The sequence below is a fragment of the Gymnodraco acuticeps genome, unplaced genomic scaffold (assembly GCF_902827175.1).
Source record: "Gymnodraco acuticeps unplaced genomic scaffold, fGymAcu1.1, whole genome shotgun sequence".
NCBI classification, from domain to species: Eukaryota; Metazoa; Chordata; class Actinopteri; order Perciformes; family Bathydraconidae; genus Gymnodraco; species Gymnodraco acuticeps.
Genome location: NW_022992265.1, coordinates 157,075 through 176,956, shown reverse-complemented (window position 1 = coordinate 176,956; position 19,882 = coordinate 157,075). Strand labels below are relative to the sequence as shown.

General features: G+C 39.9%; 1 protein-coding gene across 5 annotated transcripts in view; it reads left to right on the top strand.

Moving 5' to 3' along the window:
* Positions 1-3,396: 3,396 nt before the first annotated feature.
* pitpnm3 (PITPNM family member 3) overlaps positions 3,397-19,882 on the top strand; it is a 111,572-nt gene continuing 95,086 nt past the window's right edge. For 2 of the 5 annotated variants that reach the window (XM_034207033.1, XM_034207031.1), the window contains exon 1: positions 3,398-3,817. In XM_034207033.1, the coding sequence (XP_034062924.1) occupies positions 3,793-3,817 (25 nt within the window). In that variant the 5' untranslated portion in view covers positions 3,398-3,792. Of the gene's footprint in view, positions 3,818-19,882 lie in introns of all 5 variants that reach the window. The other 3 variants (XR_004568166.1, XR_004568165.1, XM_034207034.1) reach the window with 2 other exon arrangements.

The following is a 19,882-nucleotide window of genomic DNA, read 5'->3' as shown; positions in this document are numbered from 1 at the left end:
TAAAAGCAGCAAAATATGTAATTTCTCCTCGCTAGTAAATGTGTTATTCTTGGAAAATAAATATTAACATGTTTGAACATTTAGTTTAACACCCCTAAATAAGGAGATTTTCAGTCTTTTCTTGATTTATTTTTTCCCACAGAGACAAAACAAATGGCCATCAGTTTATAAATTGTTGCTCCCAAGCTACTGAATCCTGCATAGTTGTTCATGTTGAATGAAAAATAAACAAGGGTGAGCTTCGTAGTGTTAGAAGATGTCCCTGGAGAGCAACATGAAAGCCATCCAGACAGAAAAAGACACATTCAAATGTTGTGTTGGCCCGTGGGGACCAGCCTCTGACAGGGGACATACAGTGACTGAATGCATTAGCTCACATTCAATCAGCTGCCTCTCTTTCCTCTCGGGGTGGATTCTGCGTGGGCGTCTGAATACGTGCAGGCTTTCACAGGCGCAAGCTCGCTTTCCTCTTTTCGATCCAGGACAGATAGAAATTGGTAGGCTCAAAGTGAGGTCTTCCCACTGCCGTACAGAACTAATGCTTTATATTCCTTTGGCTAATGGTGAAACTAAAGGCATTAAATGAATCTGTTCATTTCAGAGGGGCTAATTTCTAATGATGTTTCATTGTTATGGTTCAGAAGATTCCAATGCCTCTGCCAAGAGACATTCAAAAGATAATACATGTTTGTATCTGCAGCCATCACTTAGACTTTGACTGGGAGACGGTGAGAGAATCCCATACCTGCTTATTTCTCTTTAAAATATGTATTTCTTTATGTACAGTGAACATCTGTTGCATAAGCATGAACATTCACAAACAGATGATCCTGTGCATGGACCATCATTAGCACTGGTTTGCACATTATTATAATTTTGAATGGTCAGAGAGGTTTAACCTTGCCTCCAGCCAGCTCTGACTGCTCATCAGATGTCATCTCAGGATCGGTGAGCACACAGATGACTTGAATATATTCATCATGCATTTAGAGCGAGCACTTTGCTATACAGGTGAATCAAGGCTGCTCTGTGTCACCTGCAGCTGAATTGCTGTCCTCAAACTAGATGGATATGAATCATATGACTTATTACTCATGTTTGCTGTTCTCAAGGATATTATCTTGGAGCTGAAGTGGTGAAGGGATGCTTTCTGCTAACCTGACTAATCACTGAGCAATTTGTTGTGCAAATACTTCCATTGTTTGCATTCAACCCCTACAAAAAGTTCCTCTTTACTTAAATGATGTTGAGGCTTCATAGACTGTCTAAGATTCCATAAAACACATGCAACTGCTGGGCAGTTTTTGAATGTGTGCATCAGTCATTTTGTCACAGCATTAATTATGAGGGAAAGTTAATGGTCTTGGTATAATCATCAAGTAATGAAACGAGTAAGGAAGCAGATTCCCCACAGTCTAAATTCACATTGATAAATTGTGAGATGGAAATTATTATGAGTGAAAGCAGATGTCAGTCTAGACCATTTAAAAATAAATCATCATATCTTTAAAGTGCCAAAATCATAGAGATGTGTTGGCGACTGTGCTTTGAAAGAACAATGAATCTGCAACTCGGGTGCTTAATTCAGGTCTGCTGCTGCAACATATTGTATTTTGTCACTCTTTATGACTCCCAAAAAGACTTTAGTTGCCAAAACTGGTCCTGCCTTCGTTTTCCAAAAGCCCTGCAGTGGTTATCTGCCATCATAAACATCCTTCACCCTGTGTGGTTGTTCTTTGTTTTTAAACATTACCATTCATTTAAGCTGCCTGGATGTTGGCACAAAATCATCTCAATAAAATGTGTTATTTTTATAAGTCTAAAATATTTTTCTTTTATTTGCCGTTCTCTGCTGCTGAGGTTGTGCTGTAGAATGGGAATGATGTGCTCAATGGCATGGTGAGAATTCTTTTCACGAAAGAAATCTCATTAATTCAATTAGCCTTTAGTTTTTTTCAGTAGGATCCAGTTAGTGCAGCCATTTGGTGTAATCGGTGCTATATGTCTTGCTGTCTCTCTGGCCAGGAGGCTTTTTCTTATTGGTTTTTCTTAGTGGGGATCTCATCTCAGTGTTCAGGGCCAGAAGTATTGTCATTGGCTCTCTTGATGAATACAAATTGGCTGCATGTGTTCCTAGTAGAGTTTGGTAATGTAGTGTGTCCGGCTCTCAGATTCCAGGGCAATGGTTCAGCCGTAGGCATTATCATCCATCAATATTCAATTGTGTTACATGACGTGGCAACCAGTCCATTGTCTTGGGTGTGTGTTGGTCGTATAAGGAGAAGAGGGATGGACACAGCAGCTTTTACGTCATGACAGTGCAGGAGTGTACCGCATGCCCTGAGCGCTCAGTGAGAAACCTATTTTCAGCAATTCATGTCAAATATCAAGATAAGATAAATAATGAATTAGAGGCACCCATTAGGTAAAGCATCTGTCGGATTAGAGCCGATCTCACAACTGGATTTAAAGGATTTAAAGCTGAGGGAACATGATTCATATGCTGAATGTTCCCGCTATTCCTAGAAAGCAAAAGACAACGGAAGAAACCAGACTTAGTCATGGGCAAAGGGCTTTATTTTGATGTTCTCCTCTGTCTGGGTGACGGCCTCTGCGTGACCAAGATGGCACCTGCTGCTTCGGTGATGGATGGCTGACAGGACTGTTGTAGTTTCATCCCTTAATCCCTAGTTTCCAGTGATTTAGTGTCCTTTGCTCTTCATCCTTAAACCTCATTTTATTTTCACCCTCTTTGAGTTGAATGTGACAGCCACACCCAACAGAGGGAAAATAAAGTGTTTGTGTATACACTCAAAAGCATTTACCTATACTTTAATGTTTATGTTCAGTGTAATTCTTGTAATATTTCAGCGAAGATGTAAAAGTCTGCTGCAATTTGGTGTCTTTCATCTCCATTCTTCATAACCTATAGCAATACAACACACTATGAGACTCACAACTAATTTAAACACTTTATAATGGGTCCAATTCCTGTTATTTGTCTACAAAGTTATGCTTCTGTTGTAATTTTGTCATCCTCATCTACTTTTATGTAACAGCCACACCCGGGGAACATATACAACATGTGCTCCTTGTGTGGCATTATGACGTTTACCTACTTGATATTTAACATTGTGTTTGATTCCTGTAATATTTCTATGCAGATTCTGCTATGATATATCCAATGGAATGGATTAAACGTGGCTATTTGGGCTAATTAAATGAGTCGTGCCAATGACAATACAGCTTTCACATTAGGCTTTGCCCTATGGTTTTAATGCATGAAGTTACTATTTTTTTCTTTCTTTATGTTGGATATACTTCTTAATAATTTTGCTAAATCAGAACCGGTGATAGGGAAGAAGAAGGACGCCCTTCAGAGCAGCATCCGCGGACGCACGCGCACCGCTGGAGGCAGTCGCGCTGCAGTCCTGGTCTTGTTTGGACGAACTCTGACTGATGTTAACGGCGCAGAGAGACATTATGAACCAACTCCGCACAGAGACAACATTCCAAACTATGTCTGCGGCAGCGTGCTCTGACGGACTTGGCACAGGTGAATGAGAACATAGCTTATTTTTTGGGGTAATATTCTACTCCCACTCTGCTCAGTGAGAGGAGACAGACACGGCAGTGCTTCACCCCGTCTGCCAGGCTTCAAGGTGCAGCAGGCGGGAGAGGGACGGAAGAAGAGCCGCTGTTTAATTAACCATCCGACCTCACGTTGTCGCACAAAATAACGTGACGGCTTTGCTGAGTGACCATAGACGGAGACACACGGCAGAGGACACTATGTCAAAGGAGGCGCGAGGAAGAGGTAAGGGGACACTATGCATAGTCTCGTGCTAACAGGTAGACGCGCTCATCCGCGTGCTGCATGGATGGGAGGCAATCTGTAGGAATGTACGACGGTCTAAAAACAGACCTCTGCCTGTCCAGGACTGTCTTTTCATCTGTCTGTCCTTATACCTGTCTGTCTGTTACTAAGTCTGTCTGGTTCTGTTTGTCCATGCCAGTGTCACACCGAAATATTTGACCCGTCGACGCTCTAAGGTCAAATAGGCTAAAAAAATACTTAATGTAAAAGGTGAGGTGACCTGCAGACAGACTTGTGGTCACCCGCTATTGCAGCTATTATGATCCCCTGTACTATGCATATGGTGTGGTATATGGTATGACTCTAGTTTCTATTTTTAGCATCAGCTATTACAATTCAGGATGTGAGCATGAAGGCTAATTAAAAACAAAAAAGTGTTTCTGATATTCCCAATCAGGTCACATAATCATGTAAACAGAGGCAGCAGCACTATGTTAGCACCAGACATTAAATCAGAAAACAAGACAGGAGAAAGTGAATCCAGGAGATGTAAAACCTAATCATAATAATACAGAGCAGTTTGGTGCATTGTTAATAATAGCTGGCAGTTTTTTATGCTGCTCATTTAATTGTTGTTTGGATATAAGGTATAGGACGTTGTAGAAAGGACAGCATCAGCTAATCGGGACAGTTCTGTCATTAAAGGTTTATTAATGCACATTAAAAAGATTGTTATGCTGCTCAGAAATAGCATTATAGTAATTGTGATGATCTGTCATACATTGCAATGCTATAGAGGGTTGCACTTTATTTATTAGATTGCCTCTTTGTATAAACATGTTATGGCACATTTCAGACATTGAACAGTATAAGACTTACGAAAGCTATGTCTTTTTATGTGTGTTTGCTGATTTGTGTTAATATTTATTCAGATTAATGTAGTTACTTACAAGGCTAGTGTCAAGGTAATGTTAGTAATGCTGGGTCAGCAGGTAGGCATTGTGACTATTAGGCTTTTATTTTCAGCTGGAGGTCCAGGTTTATTTTCCTTGTGTCATCATGCATGTCTTTTTGAGCAAATCACTGAATCCCTTCCAGCTCCAGGCTTGCTCTTCTGTATGTGGCGTTTGTGCTCTGACCTTTTACACAAAGCGAGAGTGGAAAGATAATTTTCCTGCAGGGATCAATAAAATATCGGATAATTATTTTCTCGGTAGTGACAATAAGTGTCACGATAGAGAGGGGATTTTATTTAGTGTGGTTTGGGCTTTAAAGTATTGCTGCATTGGATTTAAAATAATACCCTTGCTAGATATTGGGGTGCAATGACAGTGGAAAGTCTCTCAAGTCAAGAATATTACATTGACCTTTTCAACAAGAAGTTGATTAAAACAAAGTGTTATAGGCTGAGATCAGGTGTTGTAATAACCCATCAAATCCCCACCTAAGTTCCTCAAACATAGAATGAATATTTTTTCTGTATCATTCCCACTTTTCATTGCCGCTATACTCTATAAATATGCAATTCAGCGAGTGAACTATTTCAAGCAAAAAAAAAGTATGTTTTTTATGGATGCACCATGAATAGTGGTTGGAATATTTTGGGTTTCTACATGATTTTACAAATTTTTGAGGAGTACTACTGCATATCTGGAAAGGAAACATTATGAAGCCAACTATATTGGAGTGCAGTGCCTTTCTTCTAAGAAACTATTACAACTTAACAAGGGCTGACAGCACAGCAAATTCAACATGAGATACGAGCCAATATTAGGGTTGGTAAAATGCCTTACTCATTATACAAATATGAAAGGGAATACATACAAACAAGTTGCTGGAGATAATTTTCATTCTGTAAGTGAGTCGTTGTAAAAATGAAAATACTATTTTGTAAAAAAGTCAGGTGCAACACTTCTATTTTTGATAGACAATCTCACAAGAAAATAAGATTATTTGAAAGCATCAAAACACAATATATTTTTTTAACAGCTGCAACCAATTGGATATCTTCTTCTGCGGTCAATCCTAATTATATTGAGCTTCACCTTGAAATTTAACAGGCTTTTAGAAAACTACACTTTAAGGCCCTATTTCAGTCCAGCACTATATAATTATGTGAACAGTGCAATGCTTCAGCAGGCTGCTGGCAGGTTGTGTGCAGATTGTTTGGGTTTACTGCTAGAGCATTCATATCTCTGAAATGCAGTGATTATCGTTTGACCTCAGTTCACTCTACAACTTGTGAAGAATAACGGGTCTCATAGAAACATTGTTCTTCAAAGTCACAACAACTTGGACAGGGCAGACCCTTTAATTTCATGACTTTCACTTATGAACACAGATCTTATTTTTGTCACTTTCAATTATAAGAGGGCTGCAAGGGATAATACACATAATACACTTTTTAATTCTAATTTAAATGTCCTCTCTTTATTCACTTGGGAGCTACACCTGCACAATTATCTCAAATGGGGACTGTTTAATAAAAACAAAAAGTGGCAAAAGGTGAGTGTTGTATATATTATGTTATCATTACAGAATGGCAACCCATGTTTATGGACTAGCAAATCTTTACTGTTTGCAGTGTCTTTTCTTAGAACTGCAGAAAAGATGGCATCATGCCCAGATTCACTGGCTGCCTTAAAACACGACAGCCCCAGTTTTAATCATGCACATTTAAAAAAATGTTTGAGCTGAGTAATAAGGGCTTAGAAATAATGAGGGCTGTGCTGAGTGAGGCTCTAATCGTCAAAATTAAACATGCTAGTATGGATGGCATTGTCAACATTTGATTTGTCCACCCTGAAGTATCCCAGCAACTATCGGATGGATTTCTAGGAAACTTGGTAAAAACATTCATAGTCCCCAGATGATTAGCTTTCTCTTGAAATCAAGTCAATATGTTAACCAATATGTTAACATTTCGAAATGGAAATGTTTCCAGATGATGTATCTTTATGACTTTAGCTAGTATGATCCCCTCAATTTCCTTCTTCCTCCTCATGCCATCATAATAATAAGATTTATGGTTTCAAATCAATTCTCTTGAAACATTCATTTCCCCTTTAAGATGAATTGTAGTAACTTGGAGATGTCTTCAAGTTTGATCTATCAGTATATGGATGTCATTTTAAATGTTTTCAACACTTTGGTTTATACCTTCCAAACTAATTACCATCAGCCTCAGATGTACTTTAGCAGGCTAGCATGATTCGATGCTGGTAAACATGGTAACCATTATACTTGCTAAACATCAGCATTTTAGTAGTATCACTGTTAGCATCGTATATTTGACGAGAGCGTTTAACTCCATCCTGCCTAGTAAAACCTTGCAGAGCTGCTAGCATGGTTGTACAGTAGACTGCTCTTGAATACAAATGCAATGATGCCAACTGGCTATAAGGCAGCCCGTTTTATATAATGTTTTTATTTAATTTAGCCTTTTATAAGTCCCAGTTGTGCTCTTCTCTCTTTCAATCATTTTCACACCTGCACACATTTCAGTCTTTTCATCGGCCACTGAGGAGCTGATGAGGACAGTAATAGAGGGACCCACCGTTTAACCCGCGTGGATGGAAATTCAAACCCCAGACTCTTTAGTTATGCAGCTGTTTCTTGTTCCTTGACGCTAATTTCAAACACTTGCATACCGCGGTTCAGAACCAGACAAGTCTTGTGTTGCCAAAATAACTTGTGCTTTTCAAATCACCCTCAATCTCCGTCATCCTCTCCTCCCAGAGTAAATGCTCCGTTAGACTGCATGTACCATTCCAGCGCTCAGTGTGGTATTGCACCTCAGAGAATTTTGTAATCCTCATAGTTGAGGAAATTGGATCAGTCTGTGGGGGTGTTTTTTATTTGCTGTCCAAATAGAATAAATGTGTAGCCTACCTGCTGCTTTGCTGGGATTCAGCATTGAGCTAAAATAGAGCTCTTTTTCTCTCTGCTTCATTCTCTGTCTGAGTAAAGGTGAATGGGGTTTTCTTTAAGGAATATACGGCTGGCACATCTGCAAATTGTTTTCCCAAAATCAGTTCCTGTCTCTCAGTTAAGGACACACATATTCATAAACTGTATCATACTGCAGTAGCTTGTTGTGTGTTAGGTTGTTGTCCTGGCAAATAGTCCCCAGGCAGCCGGCTCATCAAGCAGCACCACAATGTTCTCTGAATTTTACAGAGGCGTGTGTTAATGCTTTCAGCCCATGACCTCTGTTTTTTTATTTGATCATACAAAACAGTGCTAATTTTATTTTTAATGGGTGTTTGCCATTGGGAAGCACACTGGGCCTGTGTCAGGGAGCAGATATTCACAATGCACACAGCAGCTGGCCCGCTGCTATTTGAGGTCGAGGCAGTGGCAAGGGACCGTCTCACCTGGAGCTCACACAGGTCTACTGCTGTTTAGTACAGCCTTATGTCGTAACGTTAAAATGGGGTCTGAATACTGAATGGAAACCAAAAAGACCTTTGGTGAATCACTGATTTTCTGGCTATTAAGAAGCTCTCAGAGTTTCTTAATAGGATGTTTGAAGGTGCACTTACTGTTAGCAAACCAATTTAGATTGAATCCACTAGTTTGCGATAACTCGTTTGTACAATTTTAGGTTTTAGCCAATAAACAGTGATAATTGACGGAGAGCATCTAGTTGAACTCTCAATCACTCGGTCTAATGGTTGTAAAAGTACTTTTTTTAATTGTTCATTAGAGCTGAAGTTGACAATAAACTGAAAGGCCAATCATGTAACATTTTGATTATCAATTTAATTTATAAATCATCTTTCTTGCAACAATGCAAAAGATGGGAACATGTGTTAGTTGTGTCTGTCTTTTATGGCTGTTCACTGAATATGCAGTTTGTAAAACGAAAAAAGCTTAGTCTATACAAATGGCCGGTTAGTTTAATCTGGACACGCTGTAAGACTAAGGCGGTCGAGGGGACCTAATGTTTTTGTTAACTGTTTCGGTTCACTCTCAACTCTCATAGGTTAATTTTTGCTTAGCAGACAGCTGATTTTAGTTTTGAATAAAACAAAGTGGAGCAGTAATCAGCTAAAGGCCCGAGGGACTGACAATTTTCACTGGAGTTAGTAGAGATCAAAACCAGAGCTAAAATGAATAATGAATGAGTGAATAATGAACTCGCATTGACCAGGTGGACAGAATGAAAATGAATGCTGATGCTGTGCTTGTTAGAAGATACAAATGATTTAACTTACTCGCCCTCCTAAATGTCTAATCAAACACTTAAATCATCAACACAAGTTTTAGTTGGGTCTATTAGCTATGTTCTCACCAGTGAGCTGTCAATAACTGAATGCCACAAAACCCAGCATGTATTGAAAATCATAAGCGCAGAGATTTCAAATGTAACCCCTTCACGTGCAGTCATCCTCAGCTGGAGTATTACTGTATATAATCATTGCGTAGACAGAGGGAGAGGCTTAGTAACAGTGATTATCACCTAGTTGTTCTGCAGTCCATTAACAGACCGATTGGGATAATTAGCGTCCAGGAGGATAATGTGTAGAAGGTGAATTTGTGACCGCATCAATATTTTTGAGGAGAGAACAATCTCCTCGATGTCTCCCACTGGCTGCAGAGATTGATTTGAACTTTCTGTTGAAATGGGGTTCAATTCAATTAGAGGACAGGCTATTCATAGCAATTTCCAGCTCACAGAGTATCAGGCAGGACATAAGAATAATTTTTTCTGTAGATTTCTGAGTATAATATCATGTTAATTCAGGGGGTCCGTGGGATTTGAGTTTCTACTGGAGGGAGTAGTATGTCAAAAATGAGATGCAGAGGCAATTCTCATTTCCTCCAAGCACAGAAGAATAACATTATCAGATGTCTTCTTGACATGGTAAATATCACACACTAATTCTGTAGCTTGTCCAATGTTCACTCAGAAGAGGTTTGCACCATCAGATAGCCCTGTTTCACTCTCTCACTGCGTGACGGCAGCCGTTGCCATCGCTTATAACCCGTCAGCTCTTTTGGGTGCCGTTTAGTTGCTTAGTATCCCTTGGATATGAAATGCCGGTAATTAAAAATAAGGAGATTTTGGCACTCTCTAAGCTTACAGACCATCTGGGTTTGAGAGGAGAGAGGGCAATGAGATAAAACTCCGGCAAGAAGAAATTCCTTTAGGATGGTATACTCATCAAAAGCAGATTTCTCCTGAGGCCGTGCTCAGCACTGTGGGGTTGCTCATTATCTGCAAAAAAACCCCGAACACTTTGTGATTACTATCTTCAAGTACACTTTAAAGCAATTTCACTTGCAAAACTAGAATAATTTCATCTTGCACACACATGGTAGGATGACTTTGTTTGCAATCGTTGACAATTTTTCTGGCTGAAATTAATCCCTTGGTTCAGAATCAACCTCTACAGTTAATCCATTGCACCTATTTTTGAGGAATTTGGGTCAAACCATTATGTGCAATTTCAATGTCTCACACAAAAATACATTTATAAAAAAAACTTTTAAAAGACTTAAAATGGTCAAAACTCAAGAAATTGTGTTTTTCAGGGATGGTACAGTGGTGGGATGAATTTGGCTTTCTGTCAAACACCTTGATAGCTCTCTTGTAGAGCTGTTCTATGGGTTTCAGGTTTGTGGCACAAGCAAACAACCAGTTTGTCAAACAGTAATTCAATGTGGGATAGAATCATACAGTGGAGGTATGACTTTGCAGCATTGACAGTTAAGAAAGGTCTAATTTGTTTAACATTTTGCAAGTTGAATTTAATGGTATTGGATACTTTCTTAATATGTTTCTTAAAAGTCAAGTTCGAGTCCAGTATGACTCCAAGATACTTCAAGTGGGGGACTAGTTCTATTTCTGCTCCGTTTAAAAACACATTGGATCCTTCGATTTTGACTGGTCGTTTACTGAACATCATGCACACTGTTTTTTTTTCACATTTAACTGTAAGCAAATGTTGTTCAGCCAGTGTTGAACCTTGTCCAAAGCATTTGAGAGACAGGATGAGATCATTTCAGTGTTTTTCCCATGTACAAAGATGACCGCATCATCGGCATACATTTGCACATTCAACTCAGGACATCAAGTCATTAATGTACAGAGAAAACAGTAATGGTCCAGTAATCTTAGACTTACCTTTTCCTTTGTTACATGCTGAAGTGCTTATGTAAAGTTATACTTGATATTCATATTTCCACTCTCAAGGGTTTATAATCCAGTTTTTTGGTCAAGATATCACACCATATCTGTGCCTCTTGGAGATTCAAGAACAGATAAAGAAAATGCTCATGCATATATCTTGTGAGATTGTGGAAATGATGCCTTTCTGTGAAAGCCACCTGCTGATGAATCAACTGTAATCAAAGCCAGCTGCAAGGTGAACCAACAGAGGATCAGATGCAGTACAAGAGAATGAGTGTCCCCTTTAGAAACCTTACAGGTTAAATTAACACATTTAAATTACCTATTTAGATACACATTTGTATTTAATTTGTCCTGTTTTTATTATGTTTATCATTGCTTTTACAATTCAGTGAATACTTGGCTCAGTACATTCTATTACTTGGCTCAGTAATAGAATGTACTGAGCCCCCCCAACCGACAGGAGTGAAAACTATTTTTTTGGAAACAAAGTAGGCTACTTTGCAAATATAATTCCTGTTTATTATTATTATCAACAGTTACTTTTGTATACAGTGAGGTAAATGTGCATGTATGTCGTTCAGTATGCGTTTACAGGTGAATACGTCTGCATTACCTGCCAAATACTAGCCTCAAAAATATTAAAATATAATTAATGCAAATAAACTACTTCTACTAATAATCATAATCAATTCAATAATATAAATACTATATTATTTTATTATAATATAGTTGTAGTCAAGACAAAACATGCTTATGACATGCTCAAAAACTGATATTTCTTAAATCTGTATTCTAGTTCCCTCTGTCAGCAATAACAACTACACACACATTTCTATCAGTATTTCTCTGTGTTGTGGTTGACATGATGATGACTGTTAGGAGTTAAGGGGAGAGGCTGAGCATCACCATGAAATGTGCAAATTGACATAATAATTAATAAAAGGGGAAAAAATGCTCCATGTTTTTTAAGATGTAAACTTTAACTGTTATGTAAGCCAACTAGACAGACAGTTTATCACTCTTCCTCCTGTACATTAGCAGATAAAAGGCATCACATACTTGAATGAATGGTAAATAAAGAATGCTGGAAATAACTGCATCTCCATTAGCCTGTATGCTATGCAGAGACTGCCTTCTTCATGTCGTGAATTGCAGCTGATGTTTTAATATGGCAATTGGCAATTTGACTTATACAACATTCGCAAGTTGTACATTTGACTCATTCAATAACCCACCTTCGAGTGATGCTCTAGTTTCTTCATGTTTTGTTTTTTTCCCCTCTTGCTTGCGCCGGACTGAAACTGTCTTTTCACCGACATCTCTTCACCTGCACTAGTGGCCGTATCAAAGCCGTGATTGGTCAGATGTCGATTCATTGTAACGGTGTCGGGTTACAGACGTGCTCCCCTTGTCACCTCTCACTCTCGCGGGGGGTGCGGAGAACTGCGCACAGCAGCGAGAGGGGTCTGCATGCATACCTCCACTCTCAGGACAGTTCCGGTGCAGACCTCCACTCTCAGGACACCTCCACTCTCAGGACAGGAAGTGCACGCTAAGAATTCCAAAATAAAATCACCACTGTACACAGTACAGTGCCACTTTCCGAACAGGAAATGCACGCAAATACAAAATAACATCGTACTGACACTTATTATCTATATAGATATATATATGTATTTATATATATAAATACGACATCTTGTATTTTAGTTACACCCGCTAGACAACAGTGGAAGGTTCGAGAAACAACCGTGTTTGCCGGGTGCACCGCGGCGGAGGTGGGGAGGTTCCAGCCGAGACCAGTGTTGCGAACTCCATAGTAAGGAAAGTAGCTATTGGCTGTCCGGAAAGTCGCCAGAAGTCGCTAAATGACGTCATCGCCTAATTTGCATATCATGTAATGGCGGCTGTAGGAGAGAGCATGGTCGAGGGGAGTACAAAAAACGTTCCCAACCCTTCAAGGATCAAATTCTGGACTTCTCCAGGAAAGCATCATGATGTTTAGCTTGTCACAGAGATGTTTAGCTTGTCACAGAGAGGCACACACACAATGGACGAGGTGAAATTATACCTCCTTTGAAAGTCTCGTTTTTAGTCTTACGCATCCGACCTGGAAAACTTTGCAGCCAATCTTATTTGTTACAGTGTACCGTGCACCAGGTCCTTATTCAGAATTCTTATCTGAATTCTCTGAGTTTTTATCAACTTTGGTTCTTAAAACAGATAAAGTAATTATCGTAGGTGACTTTAATATTCATGTTGACGATGATAAAAATAGCCTTACTGTTGCATTTAACTCTATATTAGATTCTGTTGGTTTTTGTCAGAGTGTAAATAAACCAACCCACTGCTATAATCACACTCTCGACCTTGTTCTGACTTATGGTATTGAAATTGAGCAACTATTAGTCGAACCGCATAATCCTGCTTTATCCGACCATTTCTTAGTAACTTTTGAAGTACTGTTACGAGACTACAAAGCATTAGTCAAAAGCTCCTGCAGCAGAAACCTATCTGTTAGTGCTATAGCCAAATTTAAGGAAGAGATTCCACCAATACTTAACTCGATAGCATGTCTGCATGTAAGGGAGGAAACTTATACAAAATGTACACCACCCCAAATTGATCATGTTGTTGATAGTGCTACAGATGCGCTGCGAATAAAATTAGACTCTGTTGCTCCTTTGAAAAAGAAGAAAATAAAACAACATAGACTAGCTCCATGGCATAATGCCGAAACCCGCAAAATAAAGCAAAAGTCGAGACAACTTGAAAGGATATGGCGTTCTACTAAACTTGAAGAATCTCGTTTAATTTGGCATATTACTCTCAATGAATATAAGAAAGCATTGCGTAAAGCGAGAGCAACTTACTACTCTTCATTAATAGATGAGAATAAGAATAATGCAAGATTTCTTTTCAGCACTGTAGCCAGGCTGACAGAAAGCCACAGCTCGATTGAGCCTTCTATTCCCATAGCACTCAGTAGTAATGATTTTATGTGCTTTTTTAACGATAAAATTGTTACTCTTAGAAACAAAATTAATGACCTCTTGCCTTTGACCAGTATAGTGTTATCAACAGCTCCCGTAAACGTAAGTTCTAATATTACACTAGATAGTAAACTAGAATGCTTTTCAGCCATAAACCTTGAACAATTAAATTCAATGATTCTCTCTTCTAAACCATCAACGTGCATGTTAGACCCAATTCCAACTAAGCTGTTGAAGGAAGTTTTTCCATTAATTAGCACTTATTTATTAAATATTATGAATATGTCTTTATTATCAGGCTATGTTCCACAATCATTCAAAGTAGCAGTGATAAAACCGCTTCTTAAAAAGCACAACCTCGATCCAGAGGTTTTAGCCAACTATAGACCTATTTCTAATCTTCCGTTCCTCTCAAAAATTCTTGAGAAAGCGGTCGCAAAACAGTTGTGTGATTACTTAAAAAACAATGATTTATTTGAAGCTTTTCAGTCTGGCTTTAGAACACATCATAGCACAGAGACAGCTCTGGTTAAAGTCACAAATGACATTCTAATAGCCTCTGACAAGGGACGTGTCTCTATTCTTGTTTTGCTCGATCTCAGTGCTGCATTTGATACTATCGACCATGATATCTTATTGCAAAGACTAGAGCACTTAGTTGGCATACAGGGAACTGCTTTAGACTGGTTTAGGTCCTATCTATCTGAACGCTCTCAGTTTGTACGTGTCAATGATGAATCTTCCACGCAAACCAAAGTTAGCCATGGAGTGCCACAGGGCTCAGTGCTCGGACCTATTTTGTTCACATTATATATGCTTCCGTTAGGCAATATTATAAGGAATCATTCTGTAAACTTTCATTGTTATGCGGATGATACTCAACTATATTTATCAATCAAGCCTGATGAAATTAATCATCTAAATAAAATTCAAGACTGCCTTAAGGACTTAAAAACGTGGATGACCTTAAACTTTTTGATGTTAAACACGACCAAAACTGAAGTTATTGTACTTGGCCCGAAGAATCTACGAAACAAATTATCTAAGGATATACTAACTATGGATGGCATTAATTTGGCCTCCAGTGAGACTGTAAGGAATCTTGGTGTTATATTTGATCAGGATTTATCCTTTAACGCCCACATAAAATCAATTTCAAGGACCGCCTACTTCCATCTACGTAACATTGCAAAAATCAGGCATATCTTGCCTCAAAACGATGCAGAGAAACTAGTCCATGCATTTGTTACTTCAAGGCTGGATTATTGTAACTCTTTATTATCAGGGTGTACCAAGAAGTCAGTCAAGTCGCTTCAGCTGATTCAAAATGCTGCGGCTCGTGTACTAACCAGAGTTAGGAAAAGGGACCACATTACTCCTGTTCTGGCTGCCTTACACTGGCTCCCTATAGAACACAGGATAGAATTTAAAATTCTTCTTCTCGCCTACAAAGCCCTTAATGGGCAGGCGCCATCTTACCTTAAAGAACTCATTATACCCTACTGTCCTACTAGGGCATTGCGTTCCAAGAATGCAGGGTTGTTGGTTGTTCCTAGAGTCTCTAAAAGTACAATGGGAGCCAGAGCCTTTTCTTATCAAGCTCCACATTTGTGGAATCAGCTTCCAGTTTGTGTTCGGGCGGCAGACACCCTATCCGTTTTTAAGAGTGCACTTAAGACCTTCCTTTTTGATAAAGCTTATAGTTAGGGCTGATTAGATCCAGCCCCTAGTTTTGCTGATATAGGCTTAGTTTGTCGGGGGACATCTTACTTCTTCCTTCTCTCTGTCTATACCTGTGTACTCTCATGTTCCGATTAACCCAGCTTCCCCAAATGTCTTTCTTTTTGGTGTCTATATACGCCGGGATCCGGAGTCATGGATGATCCTGCGCTCCTCTGTCCTGGATTGCGAGCCCTGGATCTTGAGTCGTGGCTGTGGTCCTGGATCATAGGTCCTGGATGGATATCCTCGTGGATTCATCTTCCTATTATACACACATGCATTTCCAAACATTTGGACTACCTATGTTGCAAATGTATTATCTTTTCAATTTACACACGGCATCTATTGCACGTCTGTCCGTCCTGGGAGAGGGATCCCTCCTCTGTTGCTCTCCCTGAGGTTTCTCCCATTTTTCCCCTTAAACTGTGGGTTTTCTCCGGAAGTTTTTCCTTGTACGATGTGAGGGTCTAAGGACAGAGGGTGTCGTATTGTCATACTGATATTTTGTACAAACTGTAAAGTCCACTGAGACAAATGTAACATTTGTGATATTGGGCTATATAAATAAACATTGATTGATTGATTGATTGATTGAGTGACTGAGGCTGTGTGAGTCAAAGCAAAGCAAAGGCAGTTATTTATTATAGTTTGAAAGTGAGTGAAGTTTCTTGACCAAGGCCGACCCAAAGTGCACGGTGGGCGGACTCATCACCTCCGTGATGAGTCTCCATTGTGATTTGAAAACTTCCATCAAACGAGTTCTTCGGTGGGCGGGAAAAAAAACACGTCAGAATCGTCACTTCCTGTACTGACAGTGGAGGTGTCCTGAGAGTGGAGGTCTGCAGGCAGGCTCCCATGACAGCAGCTGATGCCCTCTGGGCGGGGCCCCCTGCTCAAGGCGGGGCCCCATGCAGCCTGCGTGATTGGCCTGTAGGGAGGGGCGGCCCTGTGTATGTTAGATACATTTCCAAAGCATTAACTGTACAGCTTGAGGCAGTTGTGCAGTCCAAGGTTGAATGTTATCTTTTTAATATCATTTTTGTCGGAGCAGTCAGGAAAATATATGTAATGGGGAAGATAGAAAGATGAATGGGTCCAATTATAATATTTTTCAGAAGCTGCAGTTGAGATAGAGTGTTCCTGACTTGTCTCCCGCAGTTGCATCCATAAATTCCCAGCTCCTTCAACAGCTGCCTTCCAATAGAGAAATGTCCCTTCATATCACAGCCCTGCAGGTCACCGTGTTTGTGATGATTATCCTTGTAGGTCACATGTGACTAGTGTGCAAATAACACTGACAATCAATGGAACATTTCAGTTTATTTCAGGAAAATAACCACTCAGAGAAAGATGATCATGTCAATATATCATATAAGAAAGTCATGCAAAATGAAAGAAAAAAAAATACAACAACTTTTTTTCATAGCAAAGTCCATGATCCAAAAATAAAGTCACATTTGCTGCACATCATCACGACAGGTACAGCTGGTTATTGATTGTAACATGTAAATACTAGAATCACATTTATCAGCTTCACCCATGAAAACCAAAAAAATGGTAGAACAATGTCTAGATATTTCTGTTCAATAACTGTTTCCTAAACGTTATAGAGACATACAGTACAGGTTCCTCTAACAGCAGCTGTGCCACATCTGACCTTCTCCCTCTGTCTGCAATACTAGACCAGAGACATTTCTTAAACACAGTAAGGTACAAGTACTGTTTACTGTTTCTGCCAACATGAACTCCACAACCACAACCAAATGACAAATATGGCATATTTAGAACAAAAAAGAAACTGTGGTTTAACAAGCCTACTGTTTGGAGGTGTTTACTGGCCATTAACACAAAATGTTAATCTCTTAGTGAAGCTGCGGGATCACAGACCCTCCATCTCTAACCCAACCTGGCTTATTTTAGAGCCAATATTTTGGCACAAAAGCACTTTGCCTGAAGTGCCTTTTTCCTCTATGACTGAGCCATCCATTGAAAGTCAAACATTTGACCCAGTCAAATCAGATCGCAACACTCACTCATGAGTAACTCTGCAGCCATGTGTGTGTGGCAAAGATAGAGAGTCATACCTGTGTGTGAGGGACAGATAGAGGAGGTGTGACCTGTGATTGCAATGGAGCTTCTCCAGTAATTGATGCTGTCAGCCCAACATTTCAACTGGCTGCATGTCTCTTTGTAAACACGGCGAGAGTGGATAATGAAAAGACAGAGATGAAAGAAGGTTGAGATGAATCACAAGCAACCTCTTCTGTTGTCTGTCTGTGAAGTAAAGCTTTTTAGATCTTTGTGCACAGATTTGATTTGAACAGAGCCCAGTTAAGTGCAGGACCTCTGCCCGCTCTCTTCCTCTCTCCTTTTTAGTTTCTATAATTGCCATCTTTTGTTTCAAAAATCAAACAGTTTTGGTCTGGTATGCTTTCATTTTGCAGGCAAAAACAAATTGATTTGAGTAACTAATGAATGACCAATTGCTGTTCAAGGTGATTCTGTTGCACACTGTGAAACCAAATGTAAGCATGTTATATTCTTGAAATATCCTAATATCTAATTGAATAAATCCTTGATACTTTTCTTATTCTTTTACTTTGTATTATCCTTATTAGGCATGAACCATTTGCGTGAAACCTTATGCAAACTCAAAACTGAGACTTCAATTATTTCTCTTTTAAACTGTCAGGAGTTAAGGTTGAGAAGTCATGAACCGTGACAAATGCTTGTCATAACTCCAATATGTCTGTCTTAGTGTTTAATTATATCAAAGTGCATGAAATGATAAACAAATATCAAGTCCATAGGGCTGTGTGTGTATGCCTTCCTAAGACCATGGCATTAAAATAACAGCTCACAGTGTCAGTTTGAGCTATTTTTCAGGGCCGTCTCTTTCAAATTGAAATCAGCCAACTCATAGTTCAAACCGGAGAGACGTGATGTAAGAATTACATATTTATTGTTTACACGTCATATGAATGAAATGATTGCCATGATAATACAACAGGAGAATGTAATGGTGTTTGGCGATTAGGCCCCGGTTTGCAGGATAATCATTCAGGAGGGAAAGAACCGCTCCGATGAAATCCCCAGGGTCTAGACACTGGTGGTGGTGATCAGTAGGTGAGACCGGTCTGAAGGAGGAAGGTTTAGCTTTGTCCTGAAGGAGACAGGAGGCGAGAGGGGTGGAGGCGGGTTGCGTGTGATCATCTGCAATGACAACTGACAGGGAGGAAGAGCAGGCATTTAAGGAATTTAGCATGTGCAGCGATTGGCTGCTGAGGGGTGACGCCCTCGTATTTAATAAGGGGGGAAGGGAGCCATAGAGTGACGTGTAAGTGACTCGTGTTAGGTCTTCCTTATTGAACTTGCGCTAAAGCTTTCATTTCAAACCGGAGAGACGTGATGTAAGAATTACATATTTATTGTTTACACGTCATATGAATGAAATGATTGCCATGATAATACAACAGGAGAATGTAATGGTGTTTGGCGATTAGGCCCCGGTTTGCAGGATAATCATTCAGGAGGGAAAGAACCGCTCCGATGAAATCCCCAAAACCAGTGGAGTATGAAATACTGAGATGAACTGAGTTGCTTACCTTGTGGGGTGACTGGTGATCTGGGAATGAAAGATAATAGATTAACATATGTAAGCGGCATTGGGCCGGAATCACTGCCAGAGCTTACGGGTCATGCTGAGACTCTGACTGCCGAAATCAGTGCCGGTCTTATCTGAAAACGACCTGCGGGTCGCCTGCCTGGCTAGCAGGGCTTGACTACGCCGCCCGAAGGTCGAACGGTTTTGTTTTGTAACTGACACCGAAGTGTACGGTGGCCCAACGTCCACGACACCGAAGTGTACGGTAGCCCGAAGCTACGACACCGAAGTGTACGGTGGCCTTCCGCCACGCCTGACTTCGCAGGATATATATTTTTTTTTCTTTTTTACTCTTTTCCTCTTTCTTTATTGCCTTTGTTTTGTAACTGGCACTGAAGTGTACGGTGGCCCGAAGCCACGACACCGAAGTGTACGGTGGCCCGAGTCCACGCCTGACTTCGCAGGATATATATTTTTCTTTTCCTTCTTTACTTTTTCCTCTTTCTTTATTTCCTTTGTTTTGTAACTGACACCGAAGTGTACGGTGGCCCGGAGCCACGACACCGAAGTGTACGGTGGCCCGAGTCCACGCCTGACTTCGCAGG